General features: G+C 46.5%; 1 protein-coding gene across 2 annotated transcripts; it reads right to left on the minus strand.

Annotated features, from left to right (window-relative positions):
* Positions 1–4750: 4750 nt before the first annotated feature.
* Positions 4751–12157, minus strand: CBLN4 (cerebellin 4 precursor). 2 transcript variants are annotated; one of them, XM_027620573.2, is made up of 4 exons: positions 10802–12157; positions 7688–7804; positions 5930–6065; positions 4751–5521 (listed from the first exon to the last, which is right to left on the minus strand). In XM_027620573.2, exons 1-4 carry the CDS (start codon positions 11090–11092, stop codon positions 5499–5501), a joined length of 567 nt encoding a protein of 188 aa, XP_027476374.1. In that variant the 5' UTR covers positions 11093–12157; the 3' UTR covers positions 4751–5498. The 2 variants fall into 2 exon arrangements, with proteins under 2 accessions (XP_027476374.1, XP_027476372.1); XM_027620571.2 differs by having other exon boundaries at positions 4751–6065.
* Between the last annotated feature and the right edge of the window lie 828 nt (positions 12158–12985).

Raw genomic sequence — 12985 nt, forward strand, 5'->3', positions numbered from 1 at the left:
CTATATGGTGCCACCCTAACCACATGCTACGGTCTTGTCCCTTGTCACCGCACAGCCATCTCCAGACCCACCAGAACTTATTTCCAGCCTGATGATCTTCGGCTGCATTGAATGCTCAGAGCACCATATTCCCACCCTCAGATGGGCCCGGGCCTGCTCCTGCTTCTCACGTCCCTTCTCTCGGGAACCCCCTGAAAGAAGACCACTGGGTGGAAAGGTCCTTTTAAGCCACATCATCCTATCCCAAGGGAGGGGGAAAAAAAAAAAGTAATGTGAAAATAGCCACCTGACCTGCATTAATGTCCCTACATTTTCTTCCTCTGATTGATTGTACCGCGGCAGTAAGGCTGAAACATGACCGACGACATAAATAAATAAATAATAACAAACAGCAGCCTCTCTGCGCCCCTAAATTGTGAGCACAGAGCAGATCTTTGTGAGCCCCTCACCTTCCCCGGGAACAGCCAGACCGAAGCCCTCTAGGGTTTCCTGGAAAGTCAGAAGGTCAAAATTTATGTTCTCAAGGTAACCCAGGGGAAATAAAGACTTCCCTAGCTCAGTACAATGTGTTTCTCATTGTAAATATCACCAATTGGTCCTAAAAATTGTTAAGAAAGACGTCTGCCCTTGGATGAATTTTAAATGTACTGAATGACCTGCTAGAAACTGCGTTGTTGTTGATCCTTCTGAGCACACTCTCTCTTCTCTCTCTCTCTCTCTCTCTCTCTCTCTCACACACACACACACCCTTTACTCGATGGAGCAGTGTCTTCTGAAGCCAAACACCATGTGTGCTTAAAGGCACTGCAATCCCTGGAGAAGGATCACTTCAATTACAAAGAAAAAATGCAACATAACTACATCTTTATTTCAGAACAAACGCTGACAAAATGAGGAATGTCACTAAGGGTTTTCTCTCTTCACGAGAAAGCCACTTTCTGTGGATGACTTACCTTCGTTTTCACGCAAGCGGCTCCCACACCTTTGCTCTAGGTGAAGTCTTCCTCGAGTCCTTCCTCTGCACAAACTGGCAGCAGTCCCTGGAGCCTCTTCCCATCACAGAATAAGAGTCCCGTGTTCACCAGCACGAAAGCTTCAGACGCACTGCCTTCAGCCCGCTGCGTTATAAATAGGGAGGCTAACAGGAGCATTTGTAGTTCTGGGTCACTGCAAAGAAATGCCCTGCACCTGGATGGATTGAGGTTAAAAGAATCAGCTGGGGACTTGGTGAAACTGAAGCCCAGCCCACGAGAGTCTGATGCTGGTGGTCCCGGGTTTTACTTAAGGACAGAGCTTCATAAATGCTCCTGTGCCTAAAAACCATGGGGTGGGGCAAAAAGACCTTTTGAAAAATGCAGATCCCAATTCAGTAGGTCTGGGGTGAGTCTAGACCCCACCTGGGATATCTAACAAGCCCCCATGTGATGTGGCAGCTACTGGTCCACAGACCACACTTTTGAGTAACAAGCCTTTAACAACAATGGACAGTCTTGCCATTCAGCGTGTGTGTGGTACCTGGGACAGGACCATGAACATCATCTGGGAGGCAGTTTCAGGGCCCACCCCAGACCTATGATATTGGAATCTACATTTTTATCAAGATTCCTAGATGGTTCTTATGCACATTCGTTTGAGAAGCTGACATAAGAGAACTTCAGGATCAAATTCACAAAGGAGTTGTCTTCCACAGAAAAGGCAGCTTGCAGCTTGGCGGGGGGGGGGGGGGGGGGGGGGGGGCGGTGCAAAAAATGCATCTTTTTTTTTATTCTAAAGCAATTGAAACCCATATTAAAGGTAGGCCTGCAGTAGAGGGGATTGAGTAACCTATTTAAAAACAAATCTCTTAAATCCCACCTTCTCCCTACCAAAGGGAACCACTTGGCACAAGAATTCTATTGTGGCTCCACGGCTCTGAATGTGAAACTGCTACCATAAGGTATCACCTTCCTCTGCTCATCACTTCTTTATGGGCATTAGGTCAACCAATTTGGGGACCTTGCTATAACCAGTGCATTACCATTGTTCTGGGGACAGGCGGTTTAAACAGTAAAGGGGGACTGATAAAGCCCAGTATGCTCAGTCAGGAGGCGAGGTGGAACCGCATGTTCAGATCTCGGTTGCTCCTTGCAGACACTCTGTGTCTGATGTTTAGGGAGGTCTGAAAAGGGCAGATGTCACCACTTATATGAACTCAACACCTTAACAAAACGTGTGACACATCATGAGGATAATTTCATCAGTGTTGGCTAAAGAGATTTATTTCAAGATTTAAAGCAGTAGTTAAATAAAAAATCTTTTAAAAAGGTGGGGGGGGTGCCTGGGTGGCTCAATCATTAAGCGTCTGCCTTCGGCTCAGGTCATGATCCCAGGGTCCTGAGATCGAGCCCCCACATCGGGCTCCGTGCTTGGCGGGAAGCCTGCTTCTCCCTCTCCCACTCCCCCTGCTCGTGTTCCCTCTCTTGCTGTCTCTCTGTCAAATAAATAAATAAAAATCTTAAAAAAAAATTTAAAGCAGTAGTTTGATAAAAAGTAGAGGCCAAAAGAAGACATTTGGCTATAGATCTCCAGAAACCAAAAAGAAAGGGGAAAACAGACTTAATTCAAAAAAAAAAAAATTAAAACAAAATTTTAATTAAATAATCACCTTCTAACAGAATCTGGGGTCATGGAGAGCACCCTAAAAGCAGTTGGAATCAGTGAGATCCTATGCACAAGCTCCTTATTTCCTTCAGTTGTGTTTTTCTTGGGATTCTGCTTGCTACAGATAATTGCCTGCATTTGTCGATCAATAGATCAAGGAACAGTCAAAGGAGATGGGGAACATCTAGGAAGGGATGATGCTGGCATTGATGAATGTGGACAGGGCCAATGCAAATACTGTGTTCAATTAGCATTTTTGTGGACCGAGCAATTTCTGGAAACTGTTCTCAAGTCACAGAGCACACAGGGAGCATCTGGCTCCATTTCTGGAAGCACTTCTGATACCCTTGCTTCCAGCTCTTCAACCGGCCCCTCCAGCTCAATTGTTGACCCTTCGTCATGCCGGTCTGAACATTCTCCTTCTGCCCTACTTACTGCTTTGCTGTGCTAGGGCTTCAGGTATTAGTAATAACAGCCAACCCTTCGCTGGGCTTCCTTACAGAGTCCGAGGCACTTCACGCACCTCATAAAATTCTCACAACAATTTCTTGTTTACTAAGGAAATAACGAAAGCTCAGAGAGGTGAGGAAACCTGCCTCAGGTCACAGAGCTGGTAAGTGAAGGTTGCAGGATTCCATCCTATGTCTGTTCCAAATCCAGACTCCCCTGACTAAATCATTCTGTCCCTTATTGTTCCCTCCCTTCAACCTTACCTTTCCAGCCACTGTGTCTGCCTAGCTCTTACTTCCTAGACCCGGTCTGGAGTAAGAACCTGAGGCTTTCATCGGACCTCGTTGATGAGAAGTCTCATCTGTCGACTGGGGTTCCTCCCTCCTGCAAGTGCCCTCCCACATCTGATAGCCACAGCTTCAGTACCTTTTCATATTGAATTTTTCGGGGAGGTTTTGAATGGATTTTGCATTCCAAAATATATACACTGGAGCTTAGGGATTACAGTCAAGCCCATTGCCAACGTTCTTTTTATGTTCAGAAAAAAAAATCAAGAAAAATAAGGGCAAGCCCCAAAGGATGGCCACAAGCAAATTTATATAAGACACTTCTACACTGGTCTATTTAGTTAAGCCCCACATTTTCTCTCTTCCATCATAGGTGTCTATTAATAATTCCAATACCCTTGAGCCATTTTGCCAAAACAATGACTAATAGTGTATTTATCCAAGTATAAACCAGTCTGCTGCAAGGTAGAGATGCAAACCCTGAATACAGAGAGCCGGGGGGAGGTTACATTAGAGCAGGTATATTTGCAGAGGATGCCACTCATGTTTAGATGAAAGTCCCCTGTGCAATACTGTTTTCTCACATTATGCAATCACCAAGGAGGAAAGTTTCTGACTGAAAGCCAGCTGGAGAATGAATAACTTGCCAAGCAAAACACTGAGGATCCAATGCTAACATCTCCAGATAATTCTTCTTGGGGCAGGAGGAGAGTGTTCCTGTGATGAATGAATATTTTGGCTTGGTGATTAATCACAATTATGCTAGAAGACCTGCCTACATGTATCCTCCTACAGGGTCCTCTAAAACCTTCCTTGCCGCCACCGTCTACAGAAGGGGCTCTCCAAAATTGCTTTAATTGACAACAGACCAGGAAATTGAGCCAAAGCTCCAGATGAGACATCTATAATAATAGTTCCTCCTCAAAAGAAACCTGTGATCTTCTACTTGTCTTTTAGTGTTGTGAAGGGGGTGGAACTTTTCCCCGAAGTCTTCATGTTGAAAATAGCAGTCTCTATACCCATGGCCACGCACTCATTCACTGAGCACCCTCCGGAGATTTTAGCCAATTTTTTCAACTTAACTACCTAACAGTAAGTCCCTTCTGAAAGAAAAGTTTACGGAGTCCGTCGATTCTCTTTTGGCAGGCTGACAACTCCTGGATTAGAACAGATTAAACACAGGGAAGCCTTCCCACGCCAATTCAGAGAAGGTTTCCCCCAGATTCAGAAAGCTTTTCTTAAACTCCGGGAAATGGAAACAAGAAGGGGGAAGGAAAGAAGGTTTGGTGAAAAGGGGGAAATAAACCACGGAGAATACGTATTTCCCGAACCAAAAGGACAAAACAATTCAGCTAACATATATTAACCTTTATTCTATGACAGAGACATAAATAATTTTATGAATTCATATGAGCTGTACAAAAGACAAAATAAGATATTGCACTAAGTTTAGATATGGGATATTTGGATTTAATATTAGCTAAACAGATAAATATATACAATTTAAGGAATTAAGGCAAAACCAGATGATACTTTCAAACACAACAGAAGGCTTGAAAAATAGGTATAATTTAAAACAAGGGCATCCCATCTCCAGTTAATAAAGTGGTCGTGTCTAAGGGGAAAAAAATCCCTTAGGTTTTTAATAAAGTGGTTATTATCCATCATGTTAATTCAAGCTGAGCAAGAAAGTATAGGATTTCCCATGGAGGAGGGCGGTTTGGTGGAGGTTTGGGGGCTGAGCACTTAGAACTCGAGTAAGCAACTTTTTCCTTGTCAGATTTATGATCTATTCTTCCTATTAGAAAATATAATTTGGAAAATATGACTCTTTCACATATATAATTAAAATACAACTATGAAGCATTCTTTTTTGTTAAGGGAAGTCATGTTGGTGATCTCATAGGGTAACTTTGCAGGCGAGCCATTCATTACCCTATTTGTAGAGAAGACACAAAGCCAGTCACTGAAAAACAATCCCCAGTTACTGTAAGAGAACAAAACAAACTGATTCCAAAGGAATAAAAATGAGTGTAATCAATATATCAACACAGCACACAGTTCTTTGGCAGTATCGCACTAAACGTTGATTGAAGTCAGAACTTGAGAGTTTTCTAATTCTTAGACCCGGTTGCCAGTCTTTTCTTAAAAACAAAGAAATAAAATTCCACATCTGCAACGAATTCAGTGATTCCGGGAAATTAAATTCAGAATAAACCTCGCAGACAGCTTTTGACTGTTACACTTGAGCACAGGTACATATTATGTCTGCTGGGAGTCCCCATCCGAGTATACAGAGACGCACACACACACAAAATAATCTGTGAGACTGTGTATTGGTTCGGACAGGCCTAGAATCCTTAAAGAGAATCCATATTCACCCATGAGAAACCGATAAAAGACATCAATCCGAGGATGAGAAAATGATCTTCCGGTAACTCAGGGGTGGGCCACCCCTCCCCTGGATCAACATCACGGAGAAATCAAATCCTATAAGGGAAACACCAGAAAGCCAGAGAACGTGGAGTACTGCCAGCCTCCAACCAAGTTACCTTTCTCCAGTTTCAGGTAAACTTTATCCTCCTTATCCAGGTAGAGAAGCACACCGTTAGTAGCAGCTTCACGAGTAACATCTTTGTCCCCGGCAAAGGCAGATATTACCGGCTTCCCATTTAACATCAGGTTAACCTATGAGGAAAAAAAAAATCACTGAAAACATCTACCAGGGCTAATGAATAATGTCTGAGATGACAGACCTGGTAAAACATCTGATGTTCAGTAAATTCATCCCCAGCAATGGCTGCACTTAGTAGGTCTATTGAGCTGATTTTTTTTTTTTTTAATTTCTCCCATAGAAATTTCCTGAAATGCCTACAAAAGAATACCATCCATGGAGAGCAACCTACCCTTGGGAAAACTGGCCTCCCTTCAACACATAAATTAAGTTTGCTGTTTTATTTACTTCTCACATTCAGTAGCAATCTTTTGGTAATGAAGCAAGCCTGAGGCTTCCCAGTATATTAGTAAAAAGAAGCCCAGTGCCCTTTGCTCTGATAAATCCAGATACAGCAAGATTCTACCAACACATTTTTCAGGTTACTAAACCTGCAACAGGCATAGTACTGAAGATCATTTGAAATTATGAAATGTGTGTGTGTGTGTGTGTGTGTGTGTGTGTGTGTGTGTGTTGGGGGGTGTTCTGTTTTTTTCTTTTTTCCCTGATAATGTGTATTAAAAATAATAAATGTACATTTATTGTGTATTAAAAATAATAATCACCACCACAGTGAAGATTTTAATGATGGATAATTAGCAAGAAATACATAATTAATAAACTCAAAATTATTAACAAATAATAAACTCAAAATTTTCTCCCGATTACAGTTTTGATTATACTGTGTTAAACATTACATAAATTTCCAAATATTGGGGCTTGGGAAAAGCTTTTCCACGCTAGTAAGTTTGTTTACTAGATAGTCATTCCTTTTATGTTAAAAGAAAGTACTGCCTAAATTAAATCTGAGGATGATCAATTTACCCATTCGCTAGGAGCTGTGAAACCTGTAGGAGAGTATGTAATCCACCTTTCATGTGGCCATAGTATACAACACACACACTGAGCATAAGATAAAGAAAATGCTAGAATTCCATAGACACGCACTGGTATTATTGGGTGTTAGCATATTTGAATATTCTAGGAACTCGTCTTTGAGTGTAAGGTCAAGCCTATTACCTGAGAAAGGACAACACAAAATATGTTGCTAACTGTGGAACTGAAATTTCTAAGAATTCACTAGTTTTTAGAGTAACTGAGGATAAACTATTTAAAGCATACGCAGAGGAACACCCTTTCGTAAAAAGTGTATTTTTTCTAATGGTTAACTGTAGCTCATAATTTCTAACAATGATAGCAAATTTGCTTTATTTAATATGTACTTGTAAAGTTCTGCTAGTCTTACAAGTTTCTTCCTTACCAGTTGAAATAATTTTTGCACAGGCATTTAATGAAATCAAGATCTTATAAAGAAATTTGTGCCACTGAGTTTTTAACTAAGCCATGTTTTCTAAATGGTTCATTGTTATTAAGGTAATACCTTCTTTTGTTTATTTTTCTATATGTTTCTTGTCATAGCCTTAATGGATGTAATAAAGAAGAAAATTGGAAATTAAGTGTTTTAAAAATAAGCTATAAAGATGGTTGTTTATTTTTATAATGAAAACACATCTTTGGATAAACACTTAAATACATAACCCACTGCCAATAAACACTGCCATTTGGGGGTAGAGAGGGAGCAGGTCAAAACACGTACCTGGATTGTTTGGCTCTGGTAGACTTTAATTACATGAAAGCTGAAACTGTAAATTCCTTTTCTTGGTGCTACAAAGACAGACTCCAGGGTGAAAAAATTACCCACGTTTACTAGGATCTATAAATAAAAATAATAAGTAACAGTAAATTATTAACAATAATCTCTTCTGTAAGTTTCCTTCCTTCCTTCCATCTTCCCCTCCCTCCTTCCCTCTCTCTTTCTCTATCTCTCTCTGTCTCTTTCTCTCTCTCTCTCTAGCTTTATTTCTTTCATAAGTAGTTTAAGAAACCACAGAGAATAAAACATTGAGTTCTACTCTTTTCCTCTTTGGTGACTTGGAAAATAGATTTGTGCAATGGAAGGTTTTGCTGTCTTTTAAATGGTAGAGGAAACAAATAAAGTAACTGCTTTGTATTCATGCCTCAATTTCCAGCAAGGCCTGATGGCTCTGGAAACATCTAGGTAACACGGAGGGCTTATAAATATTAGCTTTACCTTGAGAGTCAGATAAAAGGCATCTGCCCTGTATTAATATTCCCATCCTCTACAAGCCTTTGCAATGTCCAGAGATGACGTTTCCAAGACAGCCAATCGGCATCCATGGACTCTCTGCAGTCATTCCTGGACACATCACATAGAGGCCTGGGCACCCCCTCCACCCTGTGACATAATCCATGACACTGAATAGTGCCCAGACTAATCTGAATGCCTAGCCCTCCCCTGAGCCTCCGCCAAACCTTTCCTAAGATCCATGCCATTTTTTCAGTCCTGTGCTATCTAGGCCTTAATTATAATATTTTGGCAATGACTCAGCCTTTGCAGGCTGCCAAAAGTAGAGCATGAATAAGGACAGACTGTGAAATTGGTGGCCTTCTTGTGTTCCTGCCAGTGTTATCCATTATCTTCTTCTCAATCACCTGCTCTTTATTTAAACTTCAAGGGTCAAAAATGAAAACTAAAATAAGGCACTATTTCCTAAGAAAGCAGCAATGCATTTTGTATTCCAAGATGTGCAGCCTGTTTCTACTGCTTACGAAATTAACTCTGAATTTCAATAAGTGACCTCTTAAACCAAATTTGCAAATGTCGCGTAAGTCAGTCCCTTCCTATGAGAAGGAGAGTGAGAATGTTTGGGGGTGGGAAGTTGTAAAATGACTGGGGTTTATTCCATTTCTCTCCAAGAAATGAATCTATAACTGGCATTCAAAAACATAGGATGTCCCTATAAGGATACATTTCCACTGTATCAGTGGCAATCTGTCACTATCTCTTGTAAACACTACATTCGTTCCAATATTAGGCCTTTTGCATAATTCCCTAAAAACATACTATCACCTCTGAGCAATGCACCAGAATATAGTAGCGGGTCAAGATGATGTACCAGGTTCAACCCTCGACTTAAAATACATGTATGTGTACAATTTTATTCTGAGAGTTCACCTTCTTCCAAATAATCCTGATTTCTTTCTCTGACCTGATGATCAATGATCTTTCAGCAACCAATCACCAGCTATGCAATAATCCCCAGCAGAGCTGTTACAAAGATTTTTTTCAAGCACATTTAAAATAATTTTAGGTACTTAGCGGGGACTTCCTGACTCAGATACAAGTAGCATAATTCATTAGCAATAATGGAAATGTCTGATTAGTGTTGACTACACACAAGGCTGGATGTTGACTCTACATTGTAATTGGAGCATCCCGGCACATATAGATTTAGAACTAAATGTGCCTTGTGCTCTCTGAGATGCATGGCTCCCCAAACAGAAGAACAAATCCTCTCCCCTTCTAATTGATGGAAAGGTCATGGAAAAGAAGGCATTGTACAATGCCATGTCCACAACGTCCAACATTTAATTAATGCATTTAAATATAAACCAGACTTTATTTCCATCAGGATGGAAAATACTGCACCAAAACCCCAAAGGGGCTGCTTCATTCTTTAAAAATTATAGCTATCTGATAGTAAGCCCCAGAGAAGCATTCTCTGCCTGGCCAGCTGGAGAGTGCATTACTTAGGCACAATTAAGTAAGGAATGGAAATATCACCTCTTTCCTTCCCTGGCACACACTGCAGTACCACTTAACCTGTGTTCCCACACATGTGTCTTTGCATACAACTGTGTACTACACAAGTGACTATGGAATTTAAAAGACTCTGGGTGCTGTTAGAGTTGAAATTACAACCCCGGAGTCAGTTTCCAGTTTTAAGACTCCTTGCTAAAGCTAAGTTGATACCCCTGGGGTTTCTCATCAGCCAAACCCCAGAGCTCCAGCCACAGATTTCATCAGTTCCTCTCCACCCCCTACCCTCAACCCCAAAATCTGTCTTTCCCCAGTAATTTGCAATTCTCTGAAAGGACCAGAGCAGGGGCAGGGAGCACCGGCTCCCCAGCGCTTCCCAATGGGAGCTCCCTGCGGCTGCCCTCCCTCTCCCTCCACAACTTTTCTCCAAGTACCACAGAAATGCTTTCCGCTGCAGCAGCGCCTGCAGCGTGCGAGGGAATCCTGGCAGCAGAAAGGTGGGCGAGACCTGACCCACGCCATCGCTGCCCACCCTCGGCGGCCACCTGCGAGAGCTCTGCAGAGAACGTGGACCCCAAAGCTCTCCTTGGGGAGAAGCTTCTCCACCTGGGGGAGGGGGAACAAATCATTTATCCGGAGACCGCGAGGGGACCGCGCGGGAACCGCCTGGGCGGCACATGCAGAGGAGTCTGAGCGGGGGACGGGGGGGGGGGGAGGGTTGGGGGGGGCAAGCTCTGGCCAAGCGATTTCGAGGTCCAGGGACCAGACTCCCGCCAGCTCCTATGAACCTGTTGCTGTGAAACTCGCCCCGAGCTCTTGTGGCTGGGCTCTGCGCTCCCAGCCTCTCCCCCTCCTTTCTCTCCGGAGACCAGGAGGGAATTCGGGCAGGGGCGGTGGTGGGAGAGACAGAAGTTCCAGGCCCAGACCCATTTGGGAAGGCGAGCGCCGAAATGATCCCCCACATCCCAGTCAGACCAACTTAGCCTGAGCAGGCAGCCTGGGTCTCTGGGCTGCCAGAAGATCGACCCCTCCACCCCACCACCACCACCCATACACACACCCGGTGCCCTGCATCCCTCAGGGTCTGACCTGATCGAAGTAAATGATGCGCGTCTTGTTGCTCATCTCGGACGGCTCATGGTTGGTGCTCCGCACCGCCGAGAAGGCGACCTTGGAGTTGGCCGCCCGGACCGAGATCCCCAGAGGGGAGGAAGAGGAGCCCTTGGAGTCCGTGGCCGGGTTCGAGTCGCACACCACCAGACACTTGCCCTCCAGCACAATGGGCTCCGTGTCGTTCTGTGCCCAGACGGGCAGCGCCGGCAGGGTGAGGGCCAGCAGCACGGCTGGCACCACGGACAGCGCCCGGCTCCCGGAGCCCATGGTGAGCCGCGTGGGCAGCCGCAGCCGGCTGGCGCTCCCGCTCGCCCGCTTCGCCTCCAACCCCGGGACCCCGGCGCTCGGGAAGATGCCAGTGGCTAGATCTACAGCGCTGCAGGAACGGCGGCGGCGGCGGCGGCGGCGGCGTGCACACTTCCCCCAATTCTGTGATTTGAAGTCAAAGTCTCCGCTAGCGCTCTCTCGCTGGCTCTGTTACCTTTGTCCTTTAAGGAGCTCATGCAGAACCCCCTGCCCCACCCTCCTCCGCCCAAGAATCAGCCCTGCCTGGGGCCCCTGCACCCACCCTTGTTCCTGGACATCTAAAAGTCACCAAACCCTCACATTCACAAGTCAAAGAGGAAAACGGTAATAAATTCTCACCCCAAACCCAAGCACCCCCAGGTGAACGACGGAGCAGGAAAAACAAAGGAGACTCAGAGAAAAGCCTCGGGGCTAGGTGGGTGCCGAGCGGTGCGGCTGTCGGTCCTGTACGCGTCCGGCTTGCGGCAGGGACGAATTACAGAGGCAGAAGGTGTTTGCCGGACTGAGAAGAACGGGAGGCTGTGTTCACCGCCAGGACTCCGGCGACTCCCACTTTCGCCTCGTCCAAAATTCCCCACACCTCGGCGCCTCTCGGACGTCGGCAGGTAGACAGCAGCCAGCCGGGTCCCGGGCACGGAGAGCACCGGTTCGCGGGATCAGTTCCAGGGCGCAGGGCGGCTCGGCGGCGGGGTCCTCTCCAGCCGCTGCCGCGCTCCCCGAGTCCCTGCGCACAACTTTGTCTGTCCTCGCGCAGCCGGGAGGGCGCCAGGCGGGCACACGCGCGCTATTTATAGGAGCGCCGCGTCCGCCCGGGTCGGCCTCCAGCTCACCCCGCTGGCTCCCGGGAGACGGGGAGAAGGAGTCGAGTGATCCCAGCGAGCGGCTCCCGCCCGGCGTTGAACGCACCCCGGAGCAAGCGCGGCTCACACCGCTGCTGTCCGCCGAGGTCCGAGGCCACCCAACCCGGGGAGCGCGCGGCGCGGAGAGTGTGTGCCCAGAGAGACGCGCGCACAGCCCGGCGCTCGCCCAGCTCCGCGCCTGCTCGCCCCTCCTCGGTCTGGGCGGGCAGAGGGGGCTGCGGCTCTCCTCGCCCCTCCCCAGCGCCGGACTCCGCCGCCGAGCGCTCTCCGAGCCGAGCGCGGGCCGTGCAGCCGGCGGCGTGCTGCCCGGGACCTGGGGACCCGCCGGCGTCCCGACCGCGGCTGGCCCAGAGCCGGCCCCAAGGAGCCCTGGCGCCTGGCGAGCTCTGGGGAGCCTCGGGGCGGACCAAAGCCGGCGGGGGCCGCTGGGAGGAGGTGCCCGATGCCTTCCGCTGGGGGAAGACGAGCCTCAGACGCTGCAGGGGCGCGCGCCTTCCCACCCACACCGCGAACCCACCCCAAGCCAGGCCAGAGGAAGAGTGAGAGAGAGTTAACAGGGCAAGAATAAGTCCTCCGAAACCGTACCCCTAAAAAAAAAAAAAAAAAAAAAAGGCCAACTCCACTGCTGAGAATACAGCACCCTCTTGATGTGCCACCCTCCCCTTTGGGCCACCCCCCTGCCATCTTGGCCTCTGATTGGCAAGATTTATCTTCTTTCGCAGCCACCACTGGAGGGAAGGGCTTGTCTCTGTCTGGCTGCGTGAACTTGGCCAAGTCACTTACCCTATCTGTGAGGGCAGGACTCCACTATGCAAGGTCCTGTCAGCCCTCCGGTTCTATCATGCTTTGGGGTCCTGTCACTCTCTTCCCAAATGCCTTTTAGACTTCCAGCTGACAAAGGACAGGCACCGCATCTTCTAGCAAAACAGCATCCCCAGCAGCCATTCCTGACTAATTATTAATCGAAGGGATGTTTGTTGAACAATGTCCCCCA

The sequence above is a fragment of the Zalophus californianus genome, chromosome 8, assembly GCF_009762305.2.
Source record: "Zalophus californianus isolate mZalCal1 chromosome 8, mZalCal1.pri.v2, whole genome shotgun sequence".
Classification (NCBI taxonomy): Eukaryota; Metazoa; Chordata; class Mammalia; order Carnivora; family Otariidae; genus Zalophus; species Zalophus californianus.

Coding starts and splice junctions, on each gene's coding strand:
- CBLN4 (XM_027620571.2), bottom strand. CDS start 11,092: ATGGGCTCCGGGAGCCGGGCGCTGTCCGTGGTGCCAGCCGTGCTGCTG. Junction 7,805..10,801: donor GCATCATTTACTTCGATCAG/GTCAGACCCTGA, acceptor TTTTATTTATAG/ATCCTAGTAAACGTGGGTAA. Junction 6,066..7,687: donor ACCAGAGCCAAACAATCCAG/GTACGTGTTTTG, acceptor TTTTCCTCATAG/GTTAACCTGATGTTAAATGG.